Genomic DNA, 26,475 nt, shown 5'->3' with positions numbered 1-26,475 from the left:
GGAATGCAGGTGCGGAATTTAAATAAATAAAATAGTCTACTCCTCTCTCGCCATTGCTGGCGTGCCAGTGATTACACCTCCGTCTGCCAATGGTGGCATGCATGCCATAGGTTGCCGACCCCTGTAATATACAGTATAATGACAATCTTCAAATGAAGCTACATAGTGACCAACCAAAAAAAAAAAAAAAACACTTTTTAGAACAGGCTTTCATTCCCAAGAAGAGATAAACAAGAAGTACAACAATGTATCTACTACAACAATGTAGAAGTACAAAAATCCTTATATTACGGTTCCGTCCATTATTGTACAACACAGCTACTTCTGAACAGATTTCCAATTGGAGTCCAGTGACAGTGCTCTGTTCATTTAACACATCACATCAACTCTCACTGACGTTTAATCTTCTTTGTCTTTTTAAACCATGCAGGCAACTCCCGAGACGTGACATGAAAGAGATCAATTCAGTTTGAATAGTGGTATTAATCTTCTCAAAGCTTTCAATTTTTCACCATTTACAGTGTAGGTCTGAACATGAACAGGCCATATGTCCAGTTAGGTTAGTCTCTCTGGTGAATCACACCATGGTATGGTAGGTGAGTGGCTTATATAGGTATTTGTGACTCAGCGGTCAGTGTTTGGATTGACAAAATGTATTTGGTAACAGGTGTGACTCTCAAATTGCCCTTTACTGTACATTTACGCATTGGCAGATGCTTTAATCCAAAGTGCAATAGAATGTAGGCTTTAAATGCTCTACTACAAAGCAAATCTTGAGATAAATACAATTACATATAAAAAAGTAACATTTTCATGTTAATAGTAACCTTATTTATATTAATTGTAATAGGCAGTATGAGCTATCATTTGCCTTTCGTGACATCAAATATGTAACCAATAAGCCATAATTATGTTTGAGATCAAGGCTGCATTTCCCAAAAGCATTGTAAGCCAAAGTAGATTGTAGCAACAATTGGCGCCAGTGGTCTCTACGATCAACTTAAGCTTTTGGGAAACACAGCCCAGGTCAGTTGACAGTCTGAAGCAGGAAAAAAAAAAAAAAAAGTTTACATCCATTGTTAGACAAACACCAGAGAACCGAGACTGCCTGTGGTTTGGATGTCTGTCTTTATACTGCCAGGGAGAGATGGTCAGGGGAAAAAAAAACATTGGCTAGCTCTTAAATGGTGGCTCACCGCCTCCGGGAAGCTTTCAACACCCATCTTACCTCACCTGCTTTTTATAGCCACTCTAAACACAGTGGGCCATGTGCACATAGACAGCCCTTGTTCAGTTAATTTTCAGCCAAATATAATTTCCATAAGACATCATCAAATTGACTAAGATTTTCCGTTAATGGTCAAAAACTCGTGTACCACATATAAAATTGTTAATACCTGCAAATCACAAATAACTCTATTCTGCTGCCCTTAGGTAGTTGCAGCTATACAGGTAACCATGACAGAGAGCTTTGCCAAATGGCATCCCTGCACCTTCCTTCAGTGGTCAGCCTGTATTTGTTCTATTCACTGACACTCTCCAGGGTTCAATGAGCCCTTTTGTTATGGCAGTGTTCTTCTTAAATTTACAACCACACCCTATCACTAGATCTTCCCATTCCACAAAAGCCTGAACCTTAATTATTGTATCACCATGCGAGACTGACAGTCCACCTTTAACTGAGATCACGAGTCACACTTCTCGCTCCATGAATAAGTAAAACAATACAAACTAGCTAATAAACTAACACCCAATCTGTATATCCTCACACCTTTGAGAAAATGGCCATTATCTGCTCTTCCAGTTGTCTGAATCTCACACTTTTCTCTTTGTAGTAACTCCAAATGCAAATTTCAAACCTACATCTGAATAGTAGTTTGCATAGCATTTGCTTTTGAACAGAAGTGGGTCACAGCATCATCTAAAATACTACACTTTCAAAATATATCATTTTATACACACGTGCAATAGGCGTAATGCACGATATACCTTTATCCTTTATATGCCAATATTATTTCATTCAGCACGACATGTCATTCTACAGCTATTTTCTTTTCGTAGAGCTTTTGTATATTCTGTGCATTATAGCAATAGCATTTTGACAAGGGCTGTCAATCGATTACAAATTTTAATCAAATTAATTACATGACATGCTAATTATTGATCGAATTAATTGCAATCGCCTATATCAATACTTGTTGAGAAAGGCCAACAATTTAGATATTCAGATTGAAAAATAGTGCATTATTGTGGCAGATGAGTAAAGCATTGAATAGAAAATTTTAAAAAGTGGCTTTAGAAGTCAATATATATATTTTTGTTTAATTCCCATTTCATAAGCCTACAGTCGACAGCAATCCATTTTGCAACCGAGTTTGTCAATCTGTCCTGTTCTCACAGAACGCGTCCTTGCATTCTGTCTGAGCTGTTTTTAATTGTCGTCTATGTACGCATGCGGCAGGTGGATGCTTTTGGAACGTCTCACTGGTTTTCCGCAGAATAAATGCAGCAGGTTTAGGACACTGTGTCAAGTTAAAAATGGTCGAAACTTTGAAAAGCAAGTCTCGAGATCCCTGCATTCTATTGTGCTTTGTCCAGCTGTCAAGAACACATCATGCGTGTGCGGCTCTTTCTGTGACTGCTCTGCTTGTGAGGTTTGTTGAGGGGTGCTGGCTGCCCCCTGCTGATGCGGCTCGTAAAAACACGAAGTTGCTTGTAGCTTTAATTTCTCCAATAGAAGGAAAATACATATTTTTATTACGGAATTTTGTACGGGTTAGGAGGCATGATTAATTGCATACATTTTTTATTTATATTCATATAAATAATCACACTAAATGAATATGTTAAATCAACAGCAATTACTTTGACAGTGAAGGTTGGTCATTATTAGTGCAGAGACCCCACATTTTTGGTAGGCACTACAGGCATAAAAAATAATTTTGGTTATTATGGAACGTCAATTTTGACGTTCCATAATTGCATTTTTCACTAGCACATGATCAGGAAACATTCAAAACAATGGCCAATAGAATTTCAAAACATTTCATTTTATGATTTTGCATAACCTTCGCCAAGTAAATTTGATTTAATTAAAAGACATTTTGCTCATATAGGAAATGCAATATCTTTTAATAATAGGTACCCTATTTTTAGATTTTGCGTCTTAAATAATAATGTATTGTGAAAGGGTTATATTTTCTAACATTTTCTATTTTGCATTTTATAAAACAATTTATCTAAAAATGCCAAAAAGCATGTTTATTCACATGCACCAAGTGTTTTGTTGTGTTAAACAAACCTTATCGACAAAAGTTTAATAAGACAGTGCTTAATCTGCATTGTTATAAAGTTTAAACGTGTAAAATTAGTAAAGAAAAAAAAAAAAGAGCTTTATAAATTTGTATAAGGCAATGATTCATTTTCATAAAAATAAAGGAACTTGTCTATTCACTATATAACTATTCACCTGCAGTCCTACATCCCCACCAAAACACCCGCACCAGATAAAGCTATATGAAAAACAATAATCGAGAAACCTATTGAGCTCAAATTAAATAGCGCAAAGAAAAAACACAAGCAAATTGTACTTACCAGTTCTAAAACGCAGCGAAAGGACCGGATAAGAAATAGCCGCTAATCTGTGTTGTTTTTACGGTTACATTCATTGGAATCAAGTTGGCTTATCCAGAATAAAGTTTTATTCCAGTTCTCCTCTCTCAACAGATTTGAGCACACGGACTCGTCACTCGGGTTTCCCTTCAACTCTCTCTACAGCGCGTGAAGCATTTGCCGCGCCCATAAAGCGATAGACAACACAGTCTACCAATCAGATTGAAGTAGTCGCAGGAGCGCTCCAATCAGATCTCAGAAGGATTGGAGTCCAGAATGTTTGTCAGAGGAACGCGTGTTTGGTTGCTGGGTTACACTGTTAAGCTCATTTAAATCGCTGTAATTGGACCTGTAAGAGTGTGGCTGTTAAATTCTGATTATACTTGTTTCAGGGGAAATGACTACTGGTGAGTTATTGTTCAGTAGATGGAACCTAAATTATTTTTCTCCCTTTAATCTCGCTATTCAGTGATTAGATTAACTCTCAACATGTTAACAACTTCAATTTATCATCACAGAGCTGTTTTATAAGGGTTTCTCTAGCTGTTTTATAGGCTATATACATTCAGAATACACCTTTAAGTTGTAAAAATGAAACCAGCCATATAACAACCCTTTTTCCAGCATAATTTATGCAGTAAAACAATTATGAAACACAAATCAAATTATGAAACAGCAAGCATATAAAAGGTAATGTGCAAAAATATCCAATCATTCTTTTGACCAATAACTATTGTAATTAATAAACTGTAACATTTTTAACATTTAAAAAACATGTGCAAAATTAAGATGATGAAAGTAGATGAAAGGAAAACATTCCATATATACATATACACACACACACACACACACACACACACACACACACACAGGTGGCCAAATGTTTGGAATAATGTACAGATTTTGCTCTTATGGAAAGAAATTGGTACTTTTATTCACCAAAATGGCATTCAACTGATCACAAAGTATAGTCAAGACATTAATTATGTGAAAAATTACTATTACAATTTGAAAAAAAAAAATCAGAACTTGTGGTGGTGGCGGCGTAGTGGGCTAAAGCACATAACTGGTTGCTGGTTCGATCCCCACAGCCACCACCATTGTGTCCTTGAGCAAGGCACTTAACTCAGGTTGCTCCGGGGGGATTGTCCCTGTAATAAGTGCATTGTAAGTTGCTTTGGATAAAAGTGTCTGCCAAATGCATAAATGTAAATGTAGAATTTCTTAAACTACTTCAAAGATTTCTCATCAAAAAATCCTCCACGTAGGGGCACCTGGGTAGCTCAGTGATTATTGACGCTGACTACCACCCCTGGAGTAGTGACTTCGAATCCAGGGTGTGCTGAGTGACTCCAGCCAGGTCTCCTAAGCAACCGAATTGGCCCGGTTGCTAGGGAGGGTAGAGTCACATGGAGTAACCTCCTCTTGGTCATGATTAAGTGGTTCTCACTCTCAATAGGGGCGCATGGTAAGTTGTGCGTGGATCGCGGAGAGTAGCATGAGCCTCCACATGCTGTGAGTCTCCGCTGTGTCATGCACAGCGAGCCATGTGTTAAGATGCACGGATTGACGGTCTCAGAAGCGGAGGCAACTGAGACTTGTCCTCTGCCACCCGGATTGAGGTGAGTAACCGTGCCACCACGAGAACTTAGTAAGTAGTGGGAATTGGGTATTCCAAATTGGGAGAAAAGGGGATAAAATAAAAATCCTCCACATGCAGCAGTGATAGCTTTGCTGATCCTTGGCATTCTAGCTGTCAGTTTGTCCAGATACTCAGGTGACATTTCAACCCATGCTTCCTGTAGCACTTGCCATAGATGTGGCTGGCTTGTCGGGCACTTCTCACACACCTGTGTGTTTCTTTGCCCAATCTAACCTTTCTTTTTGTTTTTCTGTTTCAAAAGTGGCTTTTTCTTTGCAATTCTTCCCATAAGGCCTGCACCCCTGAGTCTTCTCTTTACTGTTGTACATGAAACTGGTGCTGAGCGGGTAGAATTCAATGAAGCTGTCAGCTGAAGACTATTTCTCAAACTAGAGACTCTGATGTACTTATCCTCTTGTTTAGTTGTTCATCTGGCCTTCCACATCTCTTTCTGTCCTTGTTAGAGCTAGTTGTCCATTGTATTTGAAGACTGTAGTGTACACCTTTAATGAAATCTTCAGGTTTTTTTTTTTGGCAATTTCAAGCATTGTATAGCCTTCATTCCTCAAAACAATGATTGACTGACGAGTTTCTTGAGAAAGCATTTTCTTTTTTTTTTTTTTTTTTGCCATTTTTGACCAAATATTGACCTTAAGACATGCCAGTCTATTGCATACTGTGGCAACTCAAAAACAAACACAAAGACTATGCTGAGCTTCATTTAACGAACCAAATATCTTTCAGCTGTGTTTGATATAATGGCAAGTGATTTTCTAGTACCAAATTAGCAATTTAGCATGATTACTCAAGAATAAGGTGTTGGAGTGATGGCTGCTGGAAATGGGGCCTGTCAAGATTTGATCAAAAATGACTTTTTTCAAATAGTGATGGTGCTGTTTTTTTTACATCAGTAATGTCCTGACTATACTTTATGATCAGTTGAATGCCACTTTGGTGAATTAAAGTACCAATTTCCATCCGAAACAGCAAAATCTGTACATTATTCCAAACTTTTGCTGCCAGTGTTAATATATATATATATATATATATATATATAGTGCCACAGTGTTACACTTTTAGGTTAAATCAACCTAAAAATGGCTTACTTACAATTAATATGCTTGACTGTGCATGTTAACTTGGGATATGCAAAATAATTTTAACTTCAAAACATTACACACATCAGCTTTAATTAATCTTTGCCATTTAATTTATACTACGTATCATTAATGTATCACATTTTTTTAAAACAGTTACAGCAAAAAAATTTTTTTTTTTTTTTTTTTTAAGTGAAGGACAACTTTACAGGTATAATAAAAACCCTCTAATCAACAAGTCTGGGAATTCCAGGAAAGGATGCAGTGCACTTGTGTCCAATTATATGTCATGAACTTTGAATAACATCCTGGTATTTCCATCCACAATTCCCTTGACAATACTGTCTTGTCTAGATCAGATGTGGGCATGTTAAAGATCATTTAAGTGCATGTGTGCACTGTTTAAATCAGATCTCACTATAATAACATTGTGATCTCAAAAGGTCCATGTCTGAGCAGCAGTCATCTTCAGTAATGTCACATTCATAAGAGCAGCAAGTAGCTTGCAACTGCAACTAAGGCATGAATGTGTCTAGCCTGCATTTTCTTTACACAAATATACGCGTAATGTATAATTTCAATGCCCTCTAACGACAATGAAATCAGAGGCATCATCAAAGCAACTTTAAAGCAGAATCAGTAGTTTTGCAAGGTTTTTTCCCTTTATACTGCGCTCCATGGTTTTAGCACAGTATGATCCAGCTCATTATCAGGCACTTTTCCAGGACTCTACAGAGGACATGAGTCTTTCATCCACAGTGGCATGATAATTTGTCACGTGGACCACAGTGCAGACATAACATCAGAAATAGAGCTCATGTTTGTCCCTTAGTAACTCTCAAACCACTATTTAATCCTAACAGTAACAGAACAGCCACAAGGTGCAGGTCGTAAATGTATAATTCTTATGATGCTGCTTGAATTGAATTGGCATGTTGAAAGTGCATCTTTAATGCACTAAACGTGATATCTAATAGACCTCAAAGGGTCTGTTAGGCTGATAGATAGAAAATCAATGAGAAAATAAAGAATCGTCTATTTCCATAACTCTGAAGTACATTGATGAAGGGTCATGACAGATAATTCAATAGACTCAGCAGCAAATACCAAGAGATTAGTATTTGAAACATACAGCATCAAGAAGGCTGTTTCTATGGAGAAAAAACAACAACACTGGGAAAACACATAAATGGATGTGTAGTGTAATGTGCTGTAATATCTACTAATTAAAGGATTATTTCACCAAAAATGAAAATTCTCTCATCATTTACTCACCCTCATGCCATCCCAGGTGTGTATGACTTTCTTCTGCAGAACACAAATGAAGATTTTTAGAAGAATATCTAGGCTCTGTTGGTCGATGAATGGTGTCCAGAACTCAGAAGGTCCAAAAAGCAGATAAAGGCAGCATAAAAGTAATCCATTTGACTCAAGTGGTTAAATCCATGTTTTCAGAAGCAATATGAAAAACAGATCAATATTTAAGCACCTTTGACCAGTCCCAACATGTAGGTGGCTGAATATGGAAGTGAAAGTGTAGATTTTAAGTAAAAAATACTTAAATATTTATCTGTTTCTCATCCATTACCTGTTATATCACTTATGAAGTTATGGATTTAACCACTGGAGTCGTATAGATTACTTTTATACTGCTTTATGTCCCTTTTGGACCTTCACAGTTCTGGTCACCATTCACTTGCATTGTATGGATTTACAGAGCTGAGATATTCTCCTAAAAATCTTCATTTGTGTTCTGCAGAAGAAAGTAAGTCATACACATCTAGGATGGCATGAGGGTGAGTAAATGATGAGAATTGTAATTTTTGGGTGAACTATTCCTTTTAAGGGTAGTAAGAGGTATAGGCCATAATTTAAAAATAATTATTCCAGATCTTGGTTCATGTAATGCATCTGTGAAACTCTGATTATTGAGACTTGCTAGTATGGGTTTGTGTGTTTTCATTAGACCATTGCCCCCATGGCAGGTATATATAGATAGATAGATAGATAGATAGGTAGATAGATAGATATATACACACACATACAGTATATGTATAAGTGTTTACTCAAATGAAAAGTACTGAATTGAGGCTATGGGGAACATTCATAATCCCTTGCACTCCAATTATTTATTTTTGGTCACAGGAAACATATGGGAGCATTTAAATAGTTTTAATTAAGAATTTATTGGGGGTTTAATTCTTTTGTAGTATTATTTATGTTGTTTTGTTGCAAATAGGTGTTTGGTGTGATGTCCCCTTTGGTCAGACTGGACCCTGTTAACATGCATTTCTGTTGAGAATTAAGTCTATTTAATGATTGACCTAAAATCAGTTATAATCTTCTTAATGTGAGATGTGTTATTGTATGATCTAAAATTGAGTCAATTAAAATGAAGTAGAAACAACATTTAAATAACAAATCTGAGTTGTCGCATCTAAGTTGCATCAAGTTAAGCAAACTTAATACACGTTTTTGAGACCTCATTCCTTAATTCAGTTGAGGGAAAGAGTGTACTCAATCAGTAGGGTTTTCAGTGTACAGTGAAAGTCTATTTGAGCCATTACTCTGTAAACTGAAGAATTTAAGAGCACTGTTTCACCTGTATTTAGTTACTTATTTCACCTAAAAATGATTTTAAATGTTGCAACTTTACAATGGAGAAAAACAATACAATTTCAACTGTTGAATGAATAGCTAGATTAGCGGCTGTAAAGTATCGGCAAACTAATTAATAGATTCCAATCTGGATTTCCTAATTAAGGTCAGGATTGGGATCAGTGGAATACATAAATATTTTCTTGAAAAGGAAGATCAAAAGACAAAAAGACAACGTACGTAGATTAGAATGCTTAATACAAACAGTTGTGCTAAACACAGCGTTCAAACATCACATGCAGATGTTAAAAATATGAGTGAAATGTGAAAGTTATGGCCTATCCATTATTTCTGTTCTTTGCAGATGAATATGCAGCGTGAACTATGTAAACACTTTTGTAGGTTGATTTCACCTAAAAGTGTAACATTGTGGGAGGTTGGCACAATTAAAACAATCCTCTGTTTGCTCATTGCTCCAACCATTTGGGACGGGACTGTTTGTAAAACCAATAAAGGACAGGGGGAGTTTTCTGGTATCTATTTGAAAGTAGTGATTATTCTTGCAGTTCTGTTTTGTGACACTAGTGGTGCTGATATTACACGCTTCAGCTTTAGTAAATTAAAAAAAAAAAAAAAGTCTTATCAGTTCATTTACAACTAATGATGATTGCTGTCACATATAAATATTGTAAAATATTAAAATAGAATATTAAATGTCATAATATATAAATTCTAATAGTTATAATACTAAATGTTTTTAATATAATATTAATCAATGATAAATACTTTTTCAGTGAATACTTACACTGATCAGCCACAACATTAAAACCACCTGCCTAATATTGTGTAGGTCCCCTTCGTGCTGCCAAAACATTGCCAACCTGAATCTCAGAATAGCATTCTGAGATGATATTCTTCTCACCATAATTGTACAGAGCGGTTATCCGAGTTACCGTAGACTTTGTCAGTTCAAACCAGTCTGGCCATTCTCTGTTGATCTCTCTCATCAACAAGGCATTTCCATCCGCAGAACTGCCGCTCACTGTATGTTTTTTGTTTGTTTTTGGCACCATTCGGAGTAAATTCTAGAGACTGTTGTGCGTGAAAATCCCAGGAGATCAGCAGTTACAGAAATACTAACACCAGCCCATCTGGCACCAACAATCATGCCACGGTCCAAATCACTGAGATCACATTTCTTCCCCATTCTGATGGTTGATGTGAACATTAACTGAAGCTCCTGACCCATATCTGCATGACTTTATGCACTGCACTGCTGCCACATGATTGGCTGATTAAATAATTGCATGGATGATTGTTGGTGCCAGATGGGCTGGTTTGAGTATTTCTGTAACTGCTGATCTCCTGGGATTTTCACACACAACAGTCTCTAGAATTTACTCCGAATGGTGCCAAAAAAAAAAAAAAAACATCCAGTGAGCGGCAGTTCTGAGGACAGAAATACCTTGTTGATGAGAGAGGTTAACAGAGAATGGTCAGACTGGTTCAGACTGACAAAGCCTACAGCAACTCAGATAACCACTCTGTAGAATTGTGGTGAGAAGAATAGTATCTCAGAATTCTATTCTGAGATGCGGGTTGGTGCTGTTTTGGCGGCACGAGGGGGACCTACACAATATTACGCAGGTGGTTTTAATGTCGTGGCTGATCGGTGTATATCAGTGTTGGTTCAAGTGATACTGGCCTGGGAAGAACTTGGTATTGGATTAATAGTAAGAAGTACTGCCCATCCCTACACTGCTGTGTGTGTGTGTGTGGGTGTAGGACAGAAAGTTGCAGGACTTCTTTATGCATGCATGAGCTGTTGGAACTTCCTGTCTTTGTCTGCTGCTGATCAATAAAAGAGCCAGCACCAGAGCCAGTCATGTCCACAGATACATGCACAAGCCCACGTATATACCTCTCCTGAAGCATACAAGCAGGGTGTGTTAAGATGTGTTATGTCCCCTGATGTCGGTTATTCTCATTCAATTCTCACATGTTCAGATTGGTGTGAGCTGGTGCATTGTTCACACAGGGGGTTTTATGCAAGAAGGATTCCCAGAGGAGAAGAGAACTGGAAGAAAGACTTGAATGATGGTGCAGATCACAGCACAGATTTCATGAGCCACAAAATTAGATTTCATAGGCAGGATAGAAGATAGATTTTTGCTGAAAGATCAAATAGTAAATACATAGTTACACTTGGCTGAATGCATGTTTTCATGATCATAGAGAGACCCTTTTGATTTAAAGGATTACACCAAATATTATTATTATTATTTTTTTATTTTTTTAATGGATGAATTGGACCGAATAGTGAAGAAAAAGCAGCAATTACAAAACATTTGTTGTACCACATGCATGAAGCTGGTTGAGAATGCCCAGAATTTTCAGAGCTGTAACCAAGGGGTTTGAAGAATCAAAATGATAAAACCAATAGCTCAAACTATAGATTCTGATTGGATGAGCCATGTATGAAACTGGTGAGAAATGACCATAAACCCATACCTGTGACCACATATTCTATTTTAGGGTGTTTCTTTGGGCTCTTTCATGCCCAAGGGGGTTGTTTTTATTAAAACGAACAGATTTCAGCTTTTTTTTTTTAAAGGTCACATTAAAACAGAATTGCTGTTGCTACAGTTTAATAAAATGCAATAAGCCAGTTGAATCTGTGCATGTATTGAAGTAATTTTACCATGGGTAAGAATACATTTTCAATTTGCGCTGTAAAAACCACTAAAAACACGGCCTGTCGGACTCTCATGGTTATTGCTTTAATACGGTATAAGACAGTTATAAGAACCATTTTTGGTCACAGTATCATTTCCACTCTTCAATTTGTACTATTCATAGTTTTGATGACTTTAATACTATTTTAAAATGTGGAACAAAGTAATAATAAAGAATGGGTAGGTGCGTCCAGACTCTGTACTGGTACTGTAATGTATATATAAAAGTTTCAAAAAACTAAAATAGGCCTTATTCCACTTTCTTTAGGAAGAGAAAGGGAGAGAGATAAAACTTGTCATTAAATCTTAGCCTCTAGTTCACTCTTGTAAATATTCAGTGAACTGAGCATTAATTTCATTCCATGCAGGGTGAGGTCCCAACAGGCCTAAGGCCATATGCCCCGTCACAGATTTTAGTACCGGGCCCACACCACAAGGGGAACAAACAGGAAAAAGTGTTCATTTTCTTATTTCATGCTTCGACAAATCCATATCCCCAGCCTTGTTAAATGACGATGAAGCTCATACCTCAATCTCTGATCTGACCGCTTGTTTGGCAAGCAGTATGTGGGGAAGGGCACAAGGGAGCACAGATGCTTGCCATCATTAATAAACATGATCATGAATAATTAATCTCCCTAAGTGGGCGAATACTGATGAGGTAAATTGACAGACCAGATTGGAGCAACCACAGGGGAGGGAACTGCTAAAAGGTTTAGAGTCACAGAGAATATCGCTGTCCAAATGTTGTTTTCTTTGCAGGGTTGAGAAAAAGTCATTGATTTGCAGTCTTACACAACATATGATTATCATTTAGTAGGAAGTTTATCAATCACTGCAGGATGTTTTAAGATGAAACTAAGAGTGAAATGCTTGGGGGCAAATTTTGTCAGGATGGAATATGATTTTTTTTGGTATGTGAAGCAATGCATTATACAATAAAATAACAGTAACCATTTTAAAAAGCAGTATGATACATTGTTGTCACATGACCTTCACGTTACACGTACAAGGAATGTTCCGAGTTCAATTCAAAGCTCAAATCGACAGCATCTGTGGCATAATGTTGATTACCACTAAAATTATTTTGACTTATCCCTCCTTTATTTAAAAAACAGAAATCCCTAGGATCTACCACATCGTGCTGACTCACCAACAAGCGGCATTTCCTGTCAGACATTTTTGCATTGGTTCCAATGTGTTTACCTTCCCCTGTGGTGTGACCGGAAGGACGTTGCATCAGCACCGTTGGAGACCCGGGTTCGGATCCCACGTCGATTGGTTTTGTTCCGGTATATGACCTCACACCGATAATGGAAAGCCATTTAATGCGTTTATATGACCACACACATCGGTTTATTAAGCATAACCGGTGTAAGAAAGTGCATGTTAACGCCCTCATTGTTTCATAAGTATAGCCACAAGTCAAACATTACACATGTTAACATGCTTTCAGTGTTTACTTTCGAAACAATGTGTATTTTAGCGTTTATGGACTGGTGTAATTCACTTCCATTTTATATGCCTTACTGTAACTGTGATTCTTGCTTTTTTAATATTTTATTAAAGGAAAATTCTGGGTTCAATACAAGTTAAGCTCAATCGACAACATTTGTGGCATAATGTTGATTACCACAAAAACATAATAAAATTAAAAAAATTCGACTCGTCCCTCCTTTTCTTTAAAAACAAAAACGAGGTTACAGTGAAGCACTTATAATGGAAGTGAATGAGGGCCAATTTTTGGAGGGTTTAAAAGGCAGAAATGTGAAGCTTATAATTTTATAAAAGCAATTCTACTGTTAAAACAAGTATTATTTGAGCTGTAAAACTGTTTAAATTGTAATTTTTACAGTCATGTTAGGCTTTGTTGACATCATCATCATGGCAACAAAGTTGTAAAATTGGTTACAACTTTACACAGAAAAGGTTAGTAAGTGATTTTATCACACTAAAATCAGGTTTACACACATATTGTTTATGTTTTGTGGCTTTACTTTTGAAAAGGTGAGTAACATTCAGCGATTGGCCCCCATTCACTTCCATTGTAAGTGCCTCACTTTCCAGTGAAAGTTTTTTGCTTTTTTAAAGAAAAGGAGGTGCAAGTCAAAATTAATTATTGTGGTAATCAACATTATGCCACAAATGCTGCCGATTGAGCTTAACTTGTATTGAACCCGGAATATTCCTTTAAAGAGGGACGATATATATATATATATTTTGTGGCAATCAACATTATGCCACAAATGCTGTTGATTGAATTTGTATTGAACATGGAACATTCCTTTCATTTAGAATAACATCCAGTCTTCATCTAGGAATCACCTAGAAAGCACACGTACTTCTCTGATAAAGGGATCAGACTTACAAACATCATAAACATCTCAGAGACATCTGCTGAATGTCTTATTGACATCTGAGAGGAAATGTCTTGTAGACGTATATTGCAGATGAGCAAATACCTAAAAAATACATCTTCCAGATGAAAACACACACATCAAATACATGTCTGGGTGATGTACGCGTGCAATCAGGGTTAGCTTGCATTTTTTTTTTTTTTTAAATGTCTTAACATTTGATGAGTGAAGAAAGAGATGTTCGTGGTTGCCATTCCAGTTAATTCGTCACTTTTTGAAATGGAAGTTCATGTTGAACACAGTGAGATACAGTAGTCCTTTCAGTGTGCTCTGTTAAATACTGCAGACTTTGTAGCAGGTCATCCAGTCAGAGAATCTGCACATTATGCCCCGTATCCATACGTTATTGTGCATAAATAGTAAGCATGGTAGTATGCAATTCCAAATGTAGTCATTAGCCCACTGTCTGTTATGATCTTATGGCGACTGTAGTGCTCATTCTCATTGCAACCGTTCTTGATTTTTACAAACTCGACCCCTACATGCCAAACCAGTTTGGGGCACATTAGATTGTTAATGAAGGAATTGGGCTCAAACAGGAAATCAAATGAAGCCCGAAGGCTCATATCAATTACATCTGTTTTAAACAAACAGAAGCTTTTTTACTACGCATCAAAGAGGTTGGTCCCCCCTGCCCCGCCCAGGGTGAACAATAAGACTTTTGTCACGGATCACAAAACCAGGTGTCAAAGCCCGAGGCAGTGCATTAGTCACTGTGTCCTGTGATGGACCAACAAACAAGTGTCTGTCATGGAAACATTTCATCATGCTGACACACTCTTAAACTTTATACATCCTTAATAAGGCCATTAAAAAATTTGTGTTATCTGTACATCGCTCGAAACTGCCTACCCTTTTGATTTGATTTTTGCTCGTCTCGTACCTTTATTTTCTAATACATTCTAATTTGTCTTGAGAAATAAGAAAAAGTTTTCGAAAAGGTTTGGAGTCAATGAGCAAAAGCTTAAGAGCCGGTTCCCTTAATTTCGTATGCTAGTAATGTCTTTGAATGCACCGAAATGTGGTGACTGTGCCCTGAGTGGACAAGTTTGTGTAGATATAATAGCAATTTTTAAGTGTTTGGCAAAACTCACAGGTTTAATAGTTTGGAATAGATCTTTTAGTAGCTTGCAGAGGAGTCAGTCTGACATCTACTGGTTAAGATGTTCAACTGCTACAAACATCAAATGTGGTCTTTCATGTGTTAAGGGGTTGTATTCTAAATGGTTATTGATTTTTGCTACTTTGAAGACACGCTGAGGTCAGATAACACTTGCTGTACTTTTGTTTCAATTAAGATTTACCTATACAAGAATCAAAAGCTTATTAAATTCAGTTGATAAGCACCAATTCTTATCGAATTTAGGCCGCCAACATTTTCCAAGTTCTCCCTAAAAGCAAGACTTCAAGGTCTGAACTCACTGTCACACACAGTGCTAGAGAGGCCTAACATGATTGTGTTTTTTTTCCCCTCTCCTTTTTCTCCTCAATTTGGAATGCCCAATACCCAATGCGCTCTAAGTCCTCGTGGTGGCGTAGTGATTCGCCTCAATCTGGGTAGTGGAGGACGAATCTCAGTTGCCTCCGTGTCTGAGACCGTCAAACCGCGCATCTCATCACGTGGCTTGAGCGCGTTACGCGTGTGGAGGCTTCACGCTACTCTCCGCGGCATCCACACACAACTCACCAAGCGCCCCACTGAGAGCGAACCACATTATAGCGACCAGGAGGTGGCTACCCCATGTGACTCTACCCTCCCTAGCAACCGGGCCAATTTGGCTGCTTAGGAGACCTGGCTGGAGTCACTCAGCACACCCTGAATTCGAACTCACGACTCCAGGGGTGGTAGTCAGCACCTTTACTCGCTGAGCTACCCAGACCCCTATGACTGGGGTTTTTCCTCAATTGCTAAGAAACATTTCAAGAAACCTAGAATGTTTCTCAAAACTATGAACGCAAAACTTCAAATGGCTCACAACACATTTAAAACAATATAATCATCTCTTATATAGGTTAGAAGGAACAAAGAATGCGATCAAATTGTAAATTCCTGAATATACGGTTTTGTTTTTATATGTTTCCAGTAGTGTTTATGTTTTTATGTTTCCTAATTTGAGTTGGGGAAATGCTAAGAAATCTCAGGCCATGTCCACACTAATGTGTTTTTGTTGGAAAACACATTAATTTAGCTAGGTTTACGCCACTCATCCACACTAGTATGGTGTTTTTGTCCACCGAAAAAGCAGCGTTTTGAAAATGCTCTCCATTACCGCAAATTTTGAAAAAACAATGATGTTAGGAAACTGAAAATGAATACGGATTAGTTTTTTGAAGATCCCAGAAAATGCAGAAGAGGCAAAAATGTAGCAAAATTAACGTGTTTTCAAACAAAAACGGATAAGTGTGGACATGGAATTAGTGTGGTCAAGTTAGACCCTAGTATGCCTTCAATCATGTCCATTGCCTACCGAAGGGCCTGGTCATACAGGTTTCAGTCATGTACCCTCCACTACATCTTTTTAAAAGACAAATGTTCTCATTGGTCTTCCCATTATACCTTATCCTCTCACACCTCCACTCAGTTTTACTCTTCTTCCAGACTACTGCTTTTTTACATTAACAAGTATCTGAGTTGTACTAGGCATCCTAAAACCAATTCTAAATTATTAGCATATATATAAGCACAGTTAAATGGAACTGTGAGATTTTAAATAGCTGAGGTCTGGCCCTCCACAGAGAACAGCTTGAGTTGAGGCTCTTGCTGAGAGCTCAGCAGGTTACAGAACTGCTTAGGGTGCAGAGACTGGAAATGCATGTTTATGAAGCCTGCAACACAGACCTCATACACTTTTACTTGATGCTCCATTGTATTCTACCTTTTGCAGAACCTCAAATGAAGTCTGAGATTTTTGCTGATTAAACATCTTTTAGCCTCAGTGCTTTTCTGGCAGGAAAGAAGCAACATGACCGTGCCCCACCCCACAGCACCCATGCCAAGAGCAGATGGCTGGATAAGCAGCAGCTTCACATTGCCAGATAATAAACCAGAAGTATGTTTGCTGAGACACATGGTCAGGTGCTGTATGTGAGTGATTAGCAGGGCACTCACTGGCAAAGGATTTGTGAGTCACAAGGTCTCTATGAAATCTACTTTTAGCTTTTCTGTCGGAAATATTTAAATCATACGAGTGATAATTCAATGTGGGATCTGTGGGTATTTAAAAACAACTGACAAAGAGACCATTGTAATTCAGTCATTGTAGTTCTTTAATTTGATTAAAGTTAAGGTTGAATAAAGTTATTTATATTAATAATTGGAAAATCTTTTACCCATCTTTATTGGAAATTTGTACCCAGCAATAACTTGAATTGGCATCTTCATTTGAACAACACTGATTTTTTGCTTCTAAAGTTAATTTCATTTTTGTTTGCGTTGATTATTATATCTTTTAAATAAGAACAATTTAACTGCATAGTTTTGGCCCTTTTGTAAAAGCTTAAAATTCATATTTTCGCAATAAAGTGTGAAGGTTTAAACTAGATGGTAAGAAGAATTTCTTTCATATCGAAGCAAAATGGACATTATAACTGAAATATCCAAATGTTTTTCATAAATGGGGGGAATAGATTTGATACGAAGAATGTTAAAAGTGGGCTCACACTGACTGATCCAGTCACAATGAAGATTATTTGTTTGTAGAATACTTGAGACATTCTGAAATGGAAAAATGTGATTAAAATTAACAGAAAATGGTTAATCCTTTTCTGAAATTGTTCATTTGAATAATCATCTTAATTTGTTACTCAAAAAGCATCTTGCTGTATCCAAAGTATTTGTATTAGTTGACAGATTTTGCCCTATAATTATTGTCCCTATATTTTACACTATTTCACTATAACTCTTGGAGGCCTTTTACCCCAAATGTGGGGTCCTTTTACCCCAAGTAATGTTCTCATTAGCTTCAACAATTTGGAATTACTGTAACTGCAAGTTTCCGACTTGTAAATACTGCTCACGTCACTCGTAAAACAAGTTGAGAACTCAAGAGTTATATCAAAGCTCAGTTTTTTTTTTTTTCCTGTGAAGTCCTGGAAAATGAAAAATTGGTGCTGGAAAAAGTACTTGAAAGTCCTTGATTTTCATTTAATGATGCCTGTATGAACCCTGGTTGTACTTGTGCCAGATATTTATCATGTTTGGAAATCAAGGTTGACATATGTGCTTATTATGATTACAACAGGTCACTCACCTTTCAGTTTTACCCTCAAATTTAGCTCGTCCTTGCGATCCAGTTATTTACAAACTTAGAAATTAGCCTAAAAGTGGGCCACATGTTTTTTTTTTATGCCATTATGCAAATACTCTGAATGTAAAACTAAGTGAGGTCAAAAGGAAGATCTTTTTTTTTTTTTTTTTTACAAGGGAGAGAGAGAGGGGAAAAAATAAAAATAAAAAATGCTCTTTCTAGTTTCTATTCCTATCTTGTGCTCAAGACAAACTCTAATGTGTACTTAACAATGTGATTAACATTCCACCAAGGTCAGGGGACAGCACGTGTTATGTTTGGGTAAACTGAAGACAAGTAGTTTAACTAAAAATTACACTGAATGTTTTGTGAATAAAAAGACATCCGGTTTAAGGCCAGAAACATACTTTAAGCAAGTATGTGTACACAAATGCGAGTGCCTGGTCAAGGCATTGCAAATGCACAGTCTGGTTGAACATGTTTATGTGCATTCTTGCGTTACTATGGTGGAAACAGACCTCAGTACTCAAGGGGGCGATAGTTACCTTAAAAAGTCTGTGCCACTAAACTGGATGTGTTATTATTCAGGTAAGTTTCAATAAATTTATTGACTTTAACTAACTTGCTAAACAAGATTCTTTTCAAACTGTTGCTTCGCCATGAGAGTAGTTTCTCGAAAGAGAAAACTGACTGCAGAAGTGGACGATTTACACCAATGCCCACTCTAGCTCCCCTTCCAGCATCGTTGAGAATGCAATGCATATTCACGTTGTGTTATGAATTGCATTCCAAAACATTTTGGAACTTAGCTTTGCACGCACTTAAGTAGATATGTTGCAGCCTTATTCTGCAGTAAATCCTGGTGCAGATTATGTACTGAGCTGCCACATTTAATGTATCCGAGTGTGAACCAAGGTGAGTGGTATCAAAACTGCAAATATCAGAAACCTTTGAATACATGTGTGCATGACATTGATAATTCCACTGTGTGCGAGACAGGATGCGGCATGCAGTGCTGCTCTACTGGTTAAGAAGAGATCTCAAGTCTAAAATGTAAACAAACATCTGGTAGCCTCCAAGTTTAGATAAGTTCACAGCCAAACAAGCTCCCTATGGGGCTATTATCATTTGGCTCATGGCTTTTTATGGTTTTGTGTGCAGATGGTTTCTCTTCTTGATAGAAAATACAGTCCTAAAGCATTTGTAACAAACAAAGCATGTTTATTTGAAACTAAAACAGATTGCACCCAACATCCATTTTTCAATGTATAGCCTTTTCTGACTTAGCTCTTGTTTTCCAGGGTAGTATGATGAAGAAAAATCACAGACATTTAATATTTGGATGATACAGCATAGTTTAATTTTTTTTAAGGTTCCTTTTCATAGCAACTAAAAACCAATACTGTTCTCACTGTATGTACGTATATTCTGCTTTAAAGACAAGAAGCATTGGACAACACAGAGGCATTCATGTCAAACTTTGCAGCTGCAGTTTTGAAAAGAAAAGACGAAACAGGCCAGTGCTGTTTTCAAGTATTCTGCAATCAATCAAAAGGGGAAGGCCAGAATCCTTAAACTCTTCCATAGGAAGGTCAAACCTCTTTCTCCCTGCATTTACAATTAGGCTACACAACATTATGGCAAGCAAGTGTCATGAAAAAAAATAACATAAACCATCTAGTTTAAAACATTGGGGTTGCATTAAAAACTAAAACCAGGGAATAAAAATAAAATATTAAAATCTCACCTACCATTGAGATCCGCTAGTGTGAGCCACCTATAACGCACATACATTTGTAGCTTGAAAGGTAAAAATCATTCATTATGACATAATCTAGCGTATTGAGTGGGTCCTGTGGGAGCTTTTGAAATGATTACAGAGATGACAACTATACAAAATGATCTTTACCTACTGAGTGATGATTATGTTTCCTCAGTGTCTGTTTTCGCTAGCTCAGGTTCAGTCTCAGCGTCCACCTTTGGCCCAGTCTTTTCCATGTCTGCATTCTCAGAAGAGGAAACAGACATTTCTGGGGTCTTCTCTTCTTTCAGGGGCTCGTTCTGGAAGCAGGTGGGTGTGGAGGTACGGGATGGAGATGGGCTACAAGAGGGCTCTGTTGTAGGGTGGGATGCAGGTTCCATAATGTTTGATTGAGGCTTTGAGTCTGTCTCCGGTCCATTGACACTGAAGGCTTCCTTCTGCTCTTGGCTGCTTGTTGCCTTTTCAGGGGGGTTGAGAGGTTTGGGCTGTGACTGCAGCTCTGGCTTCATTTCCGGTTGGGTTTCAGCAACTGGTTGTGTCGGTTGCAGTTCTGGCTGAGGCTCTTGCTGCGGGGTTGGCGTAGTCGGCAAGTCAGTTTGCGCCTGTCCTTGAGGTTGGGCAAGCAAGGGGGTCGGCAGAGGGAGTAGCGGTTGAGACTTGGGAAGTTGGGGCTGTGGCAAGAGTGGCTGAGACTGAGTAGTAAGAGGAGTCCAGCGGCCCCTCTCCCGCTCTATGTCCTTCTCATTGTCCCTTTCCCTCTCCCGTTCACGCTCTCTCTCGCGATTCCATTCTCTGCCACGTTCACGATCCCGATTCCTTTCTCTCTCCCTTTCGCGGTCTCTGTCTCGCTCCCGGCTGTGGCGATTGCCGTTCATTTCACCTCGGAAGTCCACGTCCCTGTCATCACGGTCTTTCTGCCTTTCCCAAGGTCTGCGACGATCATCGTAGTCCTGGTGCATGTTGGCATTAAAAGAAGTTCCAGCTCCACGGTTCCAAGCTGGTCCTGATCCACTGCGGCCCTCAAAACGACTCTGAAAGTTAGGGTTGGAACGCTCCTCTTGGAAACCCTTCGGAGTTCCAGACATCCCTCTCATGTCTCGTTCATCAAAGTCCCCCCTGGGTGGACCCCAGCGACTTTCTGCTCTGAAACCCCCCGACATAGTTTCTCTTCTACCCTCTGCTTGCAAGAGTGCTCTCGGAGGTCTTTCCAGTAAAGGTGGTCTGGAAGGGACAGGCTCAGTACGCATCTCCAAAGGAGGAGTCTTCAACAACCCTGTGCTCTGCTTCTCTGGTGGTGGAAAACGGTAGTCCTGATCTCCCTCTTGTTGGGCACCTACATCTGACCTGGGTAGCGTCTGATTATGATTTTTTGCCAGACCGTCAGCTCCAGCAGGTGATGGGTTAGGTGCTCTAGCAAAAGCGCCCTCGGTGCGACTGAACTGCTCCATGTGGGAGAAGGGGGCCCGAGTACGTGCTTGGGCTTGAAGGGAAGCATCCAGGAGGTTGTTGGCTTGATGTGCAAGGCCCTGCTGCATAAGGAGGGGGAAGCGGCCTCCAGTTCCTTGGAGTAGGTTGGGCCGCAGCTCCAGAGGAATCAGACCTGCCATGCGCTGGCCAGAGAGAGGATGACTTAGGGATGCAGAGGGGTGCATGCCCAGAAGACCCATTCCACTGCGCACTGCATTCTGCATTCCTGCCCAGGAGAGAAATTAAAATAAGTTTCACCCAGCTTAAGGACTAACATGCAGTGTTAGGACTGAAACATACTCTATACAAGTATGTGAACACAAGCGCTTATAATTATGCATGTTCCATTTTGCACACTGCTACATCACATTACTGGTATCAGAGCTTCAGACTGCAACTAAATGGTTGCATTAATTAGTGTCTCTTTTGATTATGCACTAGGAGTGGGGGAAAATATCATTTCAGCGATGCATCGCGATTTAAGTGCATACACTAAAGTCAAGTGCACAAACATGACTGTTTGCAGACCAGCTGTATCAAACACATGACCATTTGTGCCCGAATGAAACTACAATCCCGAAATTCTCACAAACCCATGCACATAGCAACGGGAGAGTTTATTCGTGATAACATGCCAACAAACAACAAGAAAGATGACCCATTATTGCACTGATTTGCACACAACGGGGGAAAACACAGAAGAAAATAATGACGAGGCAGCGGTTCGGGAGATGTTGGTGTTTTCATTTAATTCTTTTTTTCGATGCCTTCCATTTCATTGGCTTTTGCTTTATTGCCGGTCACTCGCTTGTTAGCACAGTGCGCACACCTGATGATAACGTTTTGAAATCCACTGTAGCTTTTGCAGAGCAAACAGATGGAACAGTGCATACGAGACGCTTGATAAATTTCTTAAGCAACAACTGCACTATTTAAACTGCTTTACTATCACCTGTGCAGGTGAGGAGAGGAGAAGCAGACAACTGCACTCTCATAGAAGCAGATATCTCTCTCATCCTGGACCAGCAACTTCCAGTTGAGGTTAAAAATTTAAATTAATAGCATGGCATAGATTAAGTTTAAATAATAATACTATTAAATAATAAATAATAATATAATCAGTTGAAGTAATAGTATTCAGTGTTTTTTCTTGTGCTTTTAAGAGATTATTTATAAGGTTCTAAAGAAAGAAACTGAAGAACTGAGACACTCTTAGAAACATTTGTTTAATCTTATGGATGTTCCATGTTTTGTTCACAGCTCTACTGAATGTAAAAGGCCAGTTTATGTAATGTGACTCATTCTGATTTTTAAAACAGCTGTTAAATAAAAAGCTTAAAGGGAAAAAATAGAGAGTAAAAAATTAATTTTGAAGAAACTGAAAAAAGAAAGAAATTGAAGGGCAAGATGCATCGTGATGCATCGAGATACGATTTATAATCGAATCGTTACCCTTTGAATCGTAATCGAATCTAATCATGACTACTCTATTTTATGCACATGCATTTTTATTGCGGATTAGAGAAATATCATGTCACAAACGCTTCAAAAGCAGAACAAAACAGCGCTACCCACTACCCGGCCGAATGGACAGAGCTGTGCAAGCGCTGAGTAGGTGTGTTTACTTGCGGACCACCTCAAATGTGTAGTGCTGCAGATCATTATAAACAGCGCTGTGAGAACCAGTGAGAAGCATAGTGCGGACCAAAGAATTGTTTGAATCCTTTAAGGGAATCTTGCAGAGCAAAACAGTTAAGAGTTGTCATGTTTGCTGTCTACCTGTATAACAACACATCTGGTTTAATGGCATGGACATTTGAAGGTAACTCTAGTCTCTTCGAGTACTTGGGTTTAATACTGCCACAATAGCACAAAATGCAAAAGTATGTACGTACAACAGGACCGTGCTCTGGTAATGCGTTAGTCCAAGCATTAGCATCTGCGTAATTGTGTCATTTTCATTTCATTGAACCATCAAAATAAAGTCATCTATCAATACTAGAGGCACAACCATTATTCACATTAATAAAAATACATACATTTTTATAGCACATAAGACTATTTACCCTGTAGTGTTATCTCAGGTGTTGTCTCCATAATATCTGCAGACTGAGACATTTTGTCTGTGCTGCTCTGTGGAGGCTGTGCTCCCACAGGGTTAAAGACTCCTGCCCCAGGCATTGCTGATGGAATAAAACTCCCAGGAATAGTGCTGGTGGGAGGAATCATAGCTCCAAATGGAGAATTCTTGCTGTTCTCTTGAGTGGTTGGCATTGAAGGCTGCACTAGAGCTAGAAAAGTGATGGGAAAAAGCCATTTAGACAAAAAAAATTTTTGCTTTCAAAACCAACATCTGAATGAAGGATAATTGGGATTTTAGGGGCTGTTTAACATACGGGTCTGTGCCGAAGCAAGACTGGTTCCAACCGCTGCAGGTGCAACTCCAGGAGTGGCCATGAAACCTGTGAAAATGGAACAGATAAATTAATAATAATTTTAAAAAAAATTGTACACTACACCTAACAGCTTAAATGCTGACTGTTCGTTGAAGAACTATGTACCTGGGGGAGGTTGTGATGCATTAAACCCAGCCCTTAGAAAGGGTGGAGGGGGACCAAAGCCTGGTGGGGGCATTGCCATGGTGACAGGGAAGGATGGAGGCACAAGGCCAACAGCAGAGACTGTTTGTGCCACTGGAATCTACACGAGACAAAAAAATTGCTTATATGTAAAACTGAAATCAAGATGAGGAACATTTCCTGACTTAACTGAACACAGCCAATGGGGTTTATTGTGAGGTCTTCAAATGTAAACATAAAAATGTATACAAGATCTTTTAAACACCTGAAATAAGGTTCCTGAAATAATTCTATATAATAAGTATACTAAAGGATTAGCTACTGTTTATTTCATGTGGTGTGGATTACTCATGCTTTACAGACATTCCTTGTTAGGATTCTGTGCACGCATAGTCCATTGTTATGACAACTGCGAATTATGTCAATGAGTTGCGCATTCTGACTAGCACGTAACTTAGTTCAAGTTCAGCTGTGTATTCGCTTCAATGTCTGTGCAGATGTAAGGTAATATATTTATGTTGTGGATATTGATGATTCATTTAATATATACATGTAGTTAAATTATGATTTTGCAGGTAGCGGAAACCTACAATCTGGTTGACAAGATTAACACTGCATACCTGTACGGGCATCATGGTGATGGGCTGTGTAAAGGCCTCACTGGGTGTGCTGCTCGCTGTACTGGCTTCAGCTGCCACAGCTTGACTCGAAGTATCTTTGGTTGCCTCTGTGTTCCGTAGAGCTTCCCATTCTGCATAAGGAAAAAAATAATTAAAAATATATATATATAGGTTAAAAATGGAAACATGCTATGAACTAGGATTCCCAATCCTGAATGAACCCAATCAGGATTTTGTTTTTGTTTTTTACAGCCGAGACCGATCTTGTCACCTGATCGGCCGATACCGATCCCGATACTGATCATTTCACCTTTTATCAGGATCTCGGTCATAACTGGCTATATGTACATGTAAGCTTTCTGCACACTGTCACTATTAATTGAATTTTCCTCTTTCCAGTAATATCACTTTGCCTAGTTTTTGCGGACAAAAAAAAGTTTAAAAGGCTTATTAAAAAAGCCATTGGTTAATAAGACTTCAATAAGTAAAGGCTAACAAAATATTCTTTATTTTTAGATAGACAGCCCTCTAAAAATGAAGCTTAGTGTCAAACTGAAAACAAACTGATAACCCAAAAGTGCAATTAAACTTAATGTTACATTTTTGGTTATAGATTCAATGTAATTATTATTATTCCTCATTTTATTTCTCTGTTATTTTTGCAATATATTAAATACTTTATATTATGGTATGTTAATATTGTATAAAGAATTATTCTATTTATACATTCCTTCCCTGCGTTTTCATTTAGTTGGATGATTGTATTAATAGTTCATTTGTCACTTGTTGTTGCTTGAACTTGAATGAGGGGAACACGCACGCTCTCATGAGGGCAAGAGATGAGAGGAAAGAAGAGAAAGAGTGAATGTTTCTGGATTCTACAGGTGCTACTATTGTTAATGCGTTTAATCGGGAGATATTTAATAAAGATGTTTGAACTACACCACATCTTGTAACTCACGATGCCTATGCCCGGAGGAGACTGAGAAGCTGCCGCCATGAACGTTAATACGTTTCACAACTCATGCAGTTTTCCCTTTGCCTTGTCGCTTGTGAAACGCCACAGTACAGTACACAAACTTTTCATACTCTCCCACTGCATCGTTCTTAACTGCCGAATCAAATTTGTTGTCTTACAACACTATGCCAGTATTCCTCACTCCTCCGTGATTCCATGACAGTGCTGCTGAAGTCACAAAGGAGCCGCAAGTCTTTTGTGACATGAGCGATTGGTTTATGCGATCGGCCAAATTACTGATCACCGATCGAGTCACAGGACGTGAATATCGGCCGATACTGATCGGTGACTGATCGATCGGAGCATCCCTATTATTTCAAAAGTTACATAATACATGTTATGTTAATCTGCTAGTTTGCCTCCTATAAAAGGAAAAAATTCTCACCATTGTTGACTGTCTCCTGGTCAATCATGCCTCCCTCTGCAAAATCATCCAGGTCATCTAGTTTGACCTTCTCCCATGGGATATAAGTGACCCCAAGGTCAACATCCCAGAACTGTTTATACTCCTGTTTAACACCTTTATTTAGGGCCCAGGCAATCTGCACACAATGCCGCAAGATACACCCAAAATATACTTCTAAATTGCTGTACAACACGGGCAGAACATGTAAAAAAATTTAATAATAATTAAAAAAATTATATATCGTAAAATGTTATTAATCTGCAGTCCCCACATAC

General features: G+C 38.4%; 2 protein-coding genes across 6 annotated transcripts in view; both read right to left on the bottom strand.

Moving 5' to 3' along the window:
• Positions 1-20,287, bottom strand: part of tiam2a (TIAM Rac1 associated GEF 2a) — a 187,359-nt gene extending 167,072 nt beyond the window's left edge. Inside the window, exon 1 of one of the 2 annotated variants that reach the window (XM_051646173.1) lies at positions 20,258-20,287. The gene's annotated coding sequence lies outside the window, so the exon portion shown is untranslated. Of the gene's footprint in view, positions 1-3,594; positions 3,844-20,257 lie in introns of those variants that run through there. The other variant, XM_051646174.1, reaches the window with a different exon arrangement.
• Positions 19,549-26,475, bottom strand: part of scaf8 (SR-related CTD-associated factor 8) — a 63,559-nt gene continuing 56,632 nt past the window's right edge. For all 4 annotated transcript variants that reach the window (XM_051646179.1, XM_051646182.1, XM_051646181.1 and 1 more), the window contains 6 exons: positions 26,180-26,336; positions 24,777-24,907; positions 24,139-24,277; positions 23,974-24,039; positions 23,644-23,868; positions 19,549-21,803 (listed from right to left, as the gene is read on the bottom strand). In XM_051646179.1, coding sequence (XP_051502139.1) covers positions 20,272-21,803; positions 23,644-23,868; positions 23,974-24,039; positions 24,139-24,277; positions 24,777-24,907; positions 26,180-26,336 — 2,250 coding nt within the window. In that variant the 3' untranslated portion in view covers positions 19,549-20,271. The remainder of the gene's footprint in view (positions 21,804-23,643; positions 23,869-23,973; positions 24,040-24,138; positions 24,278-24,776; positions 24,908-26,179; positions 26,337-26,475) is intronic.

Source organism: Myxocyprinus asiaticus, chromosome 20, assembly GCF_019703515.2.
Source record: "Myxocyprinus asiaticus isolate MX2 ecotype Aquarium Trade chromosome 20, UBuf_Myxa_2, whole genome shotgun sequence".
Taxonomy (NCBI): Eukaryota; Metazoa; Chordata; class Actinopteri; order Cypriniformes; family Catostomidae; genus Myxocyprinus; species Myxocyprinus asiaticus.
The sequence above is the reverse complement of the archived record's forward strand: the minus strand, read 5'-3'. Positions and strand labels throughout refer to the sequence as shown.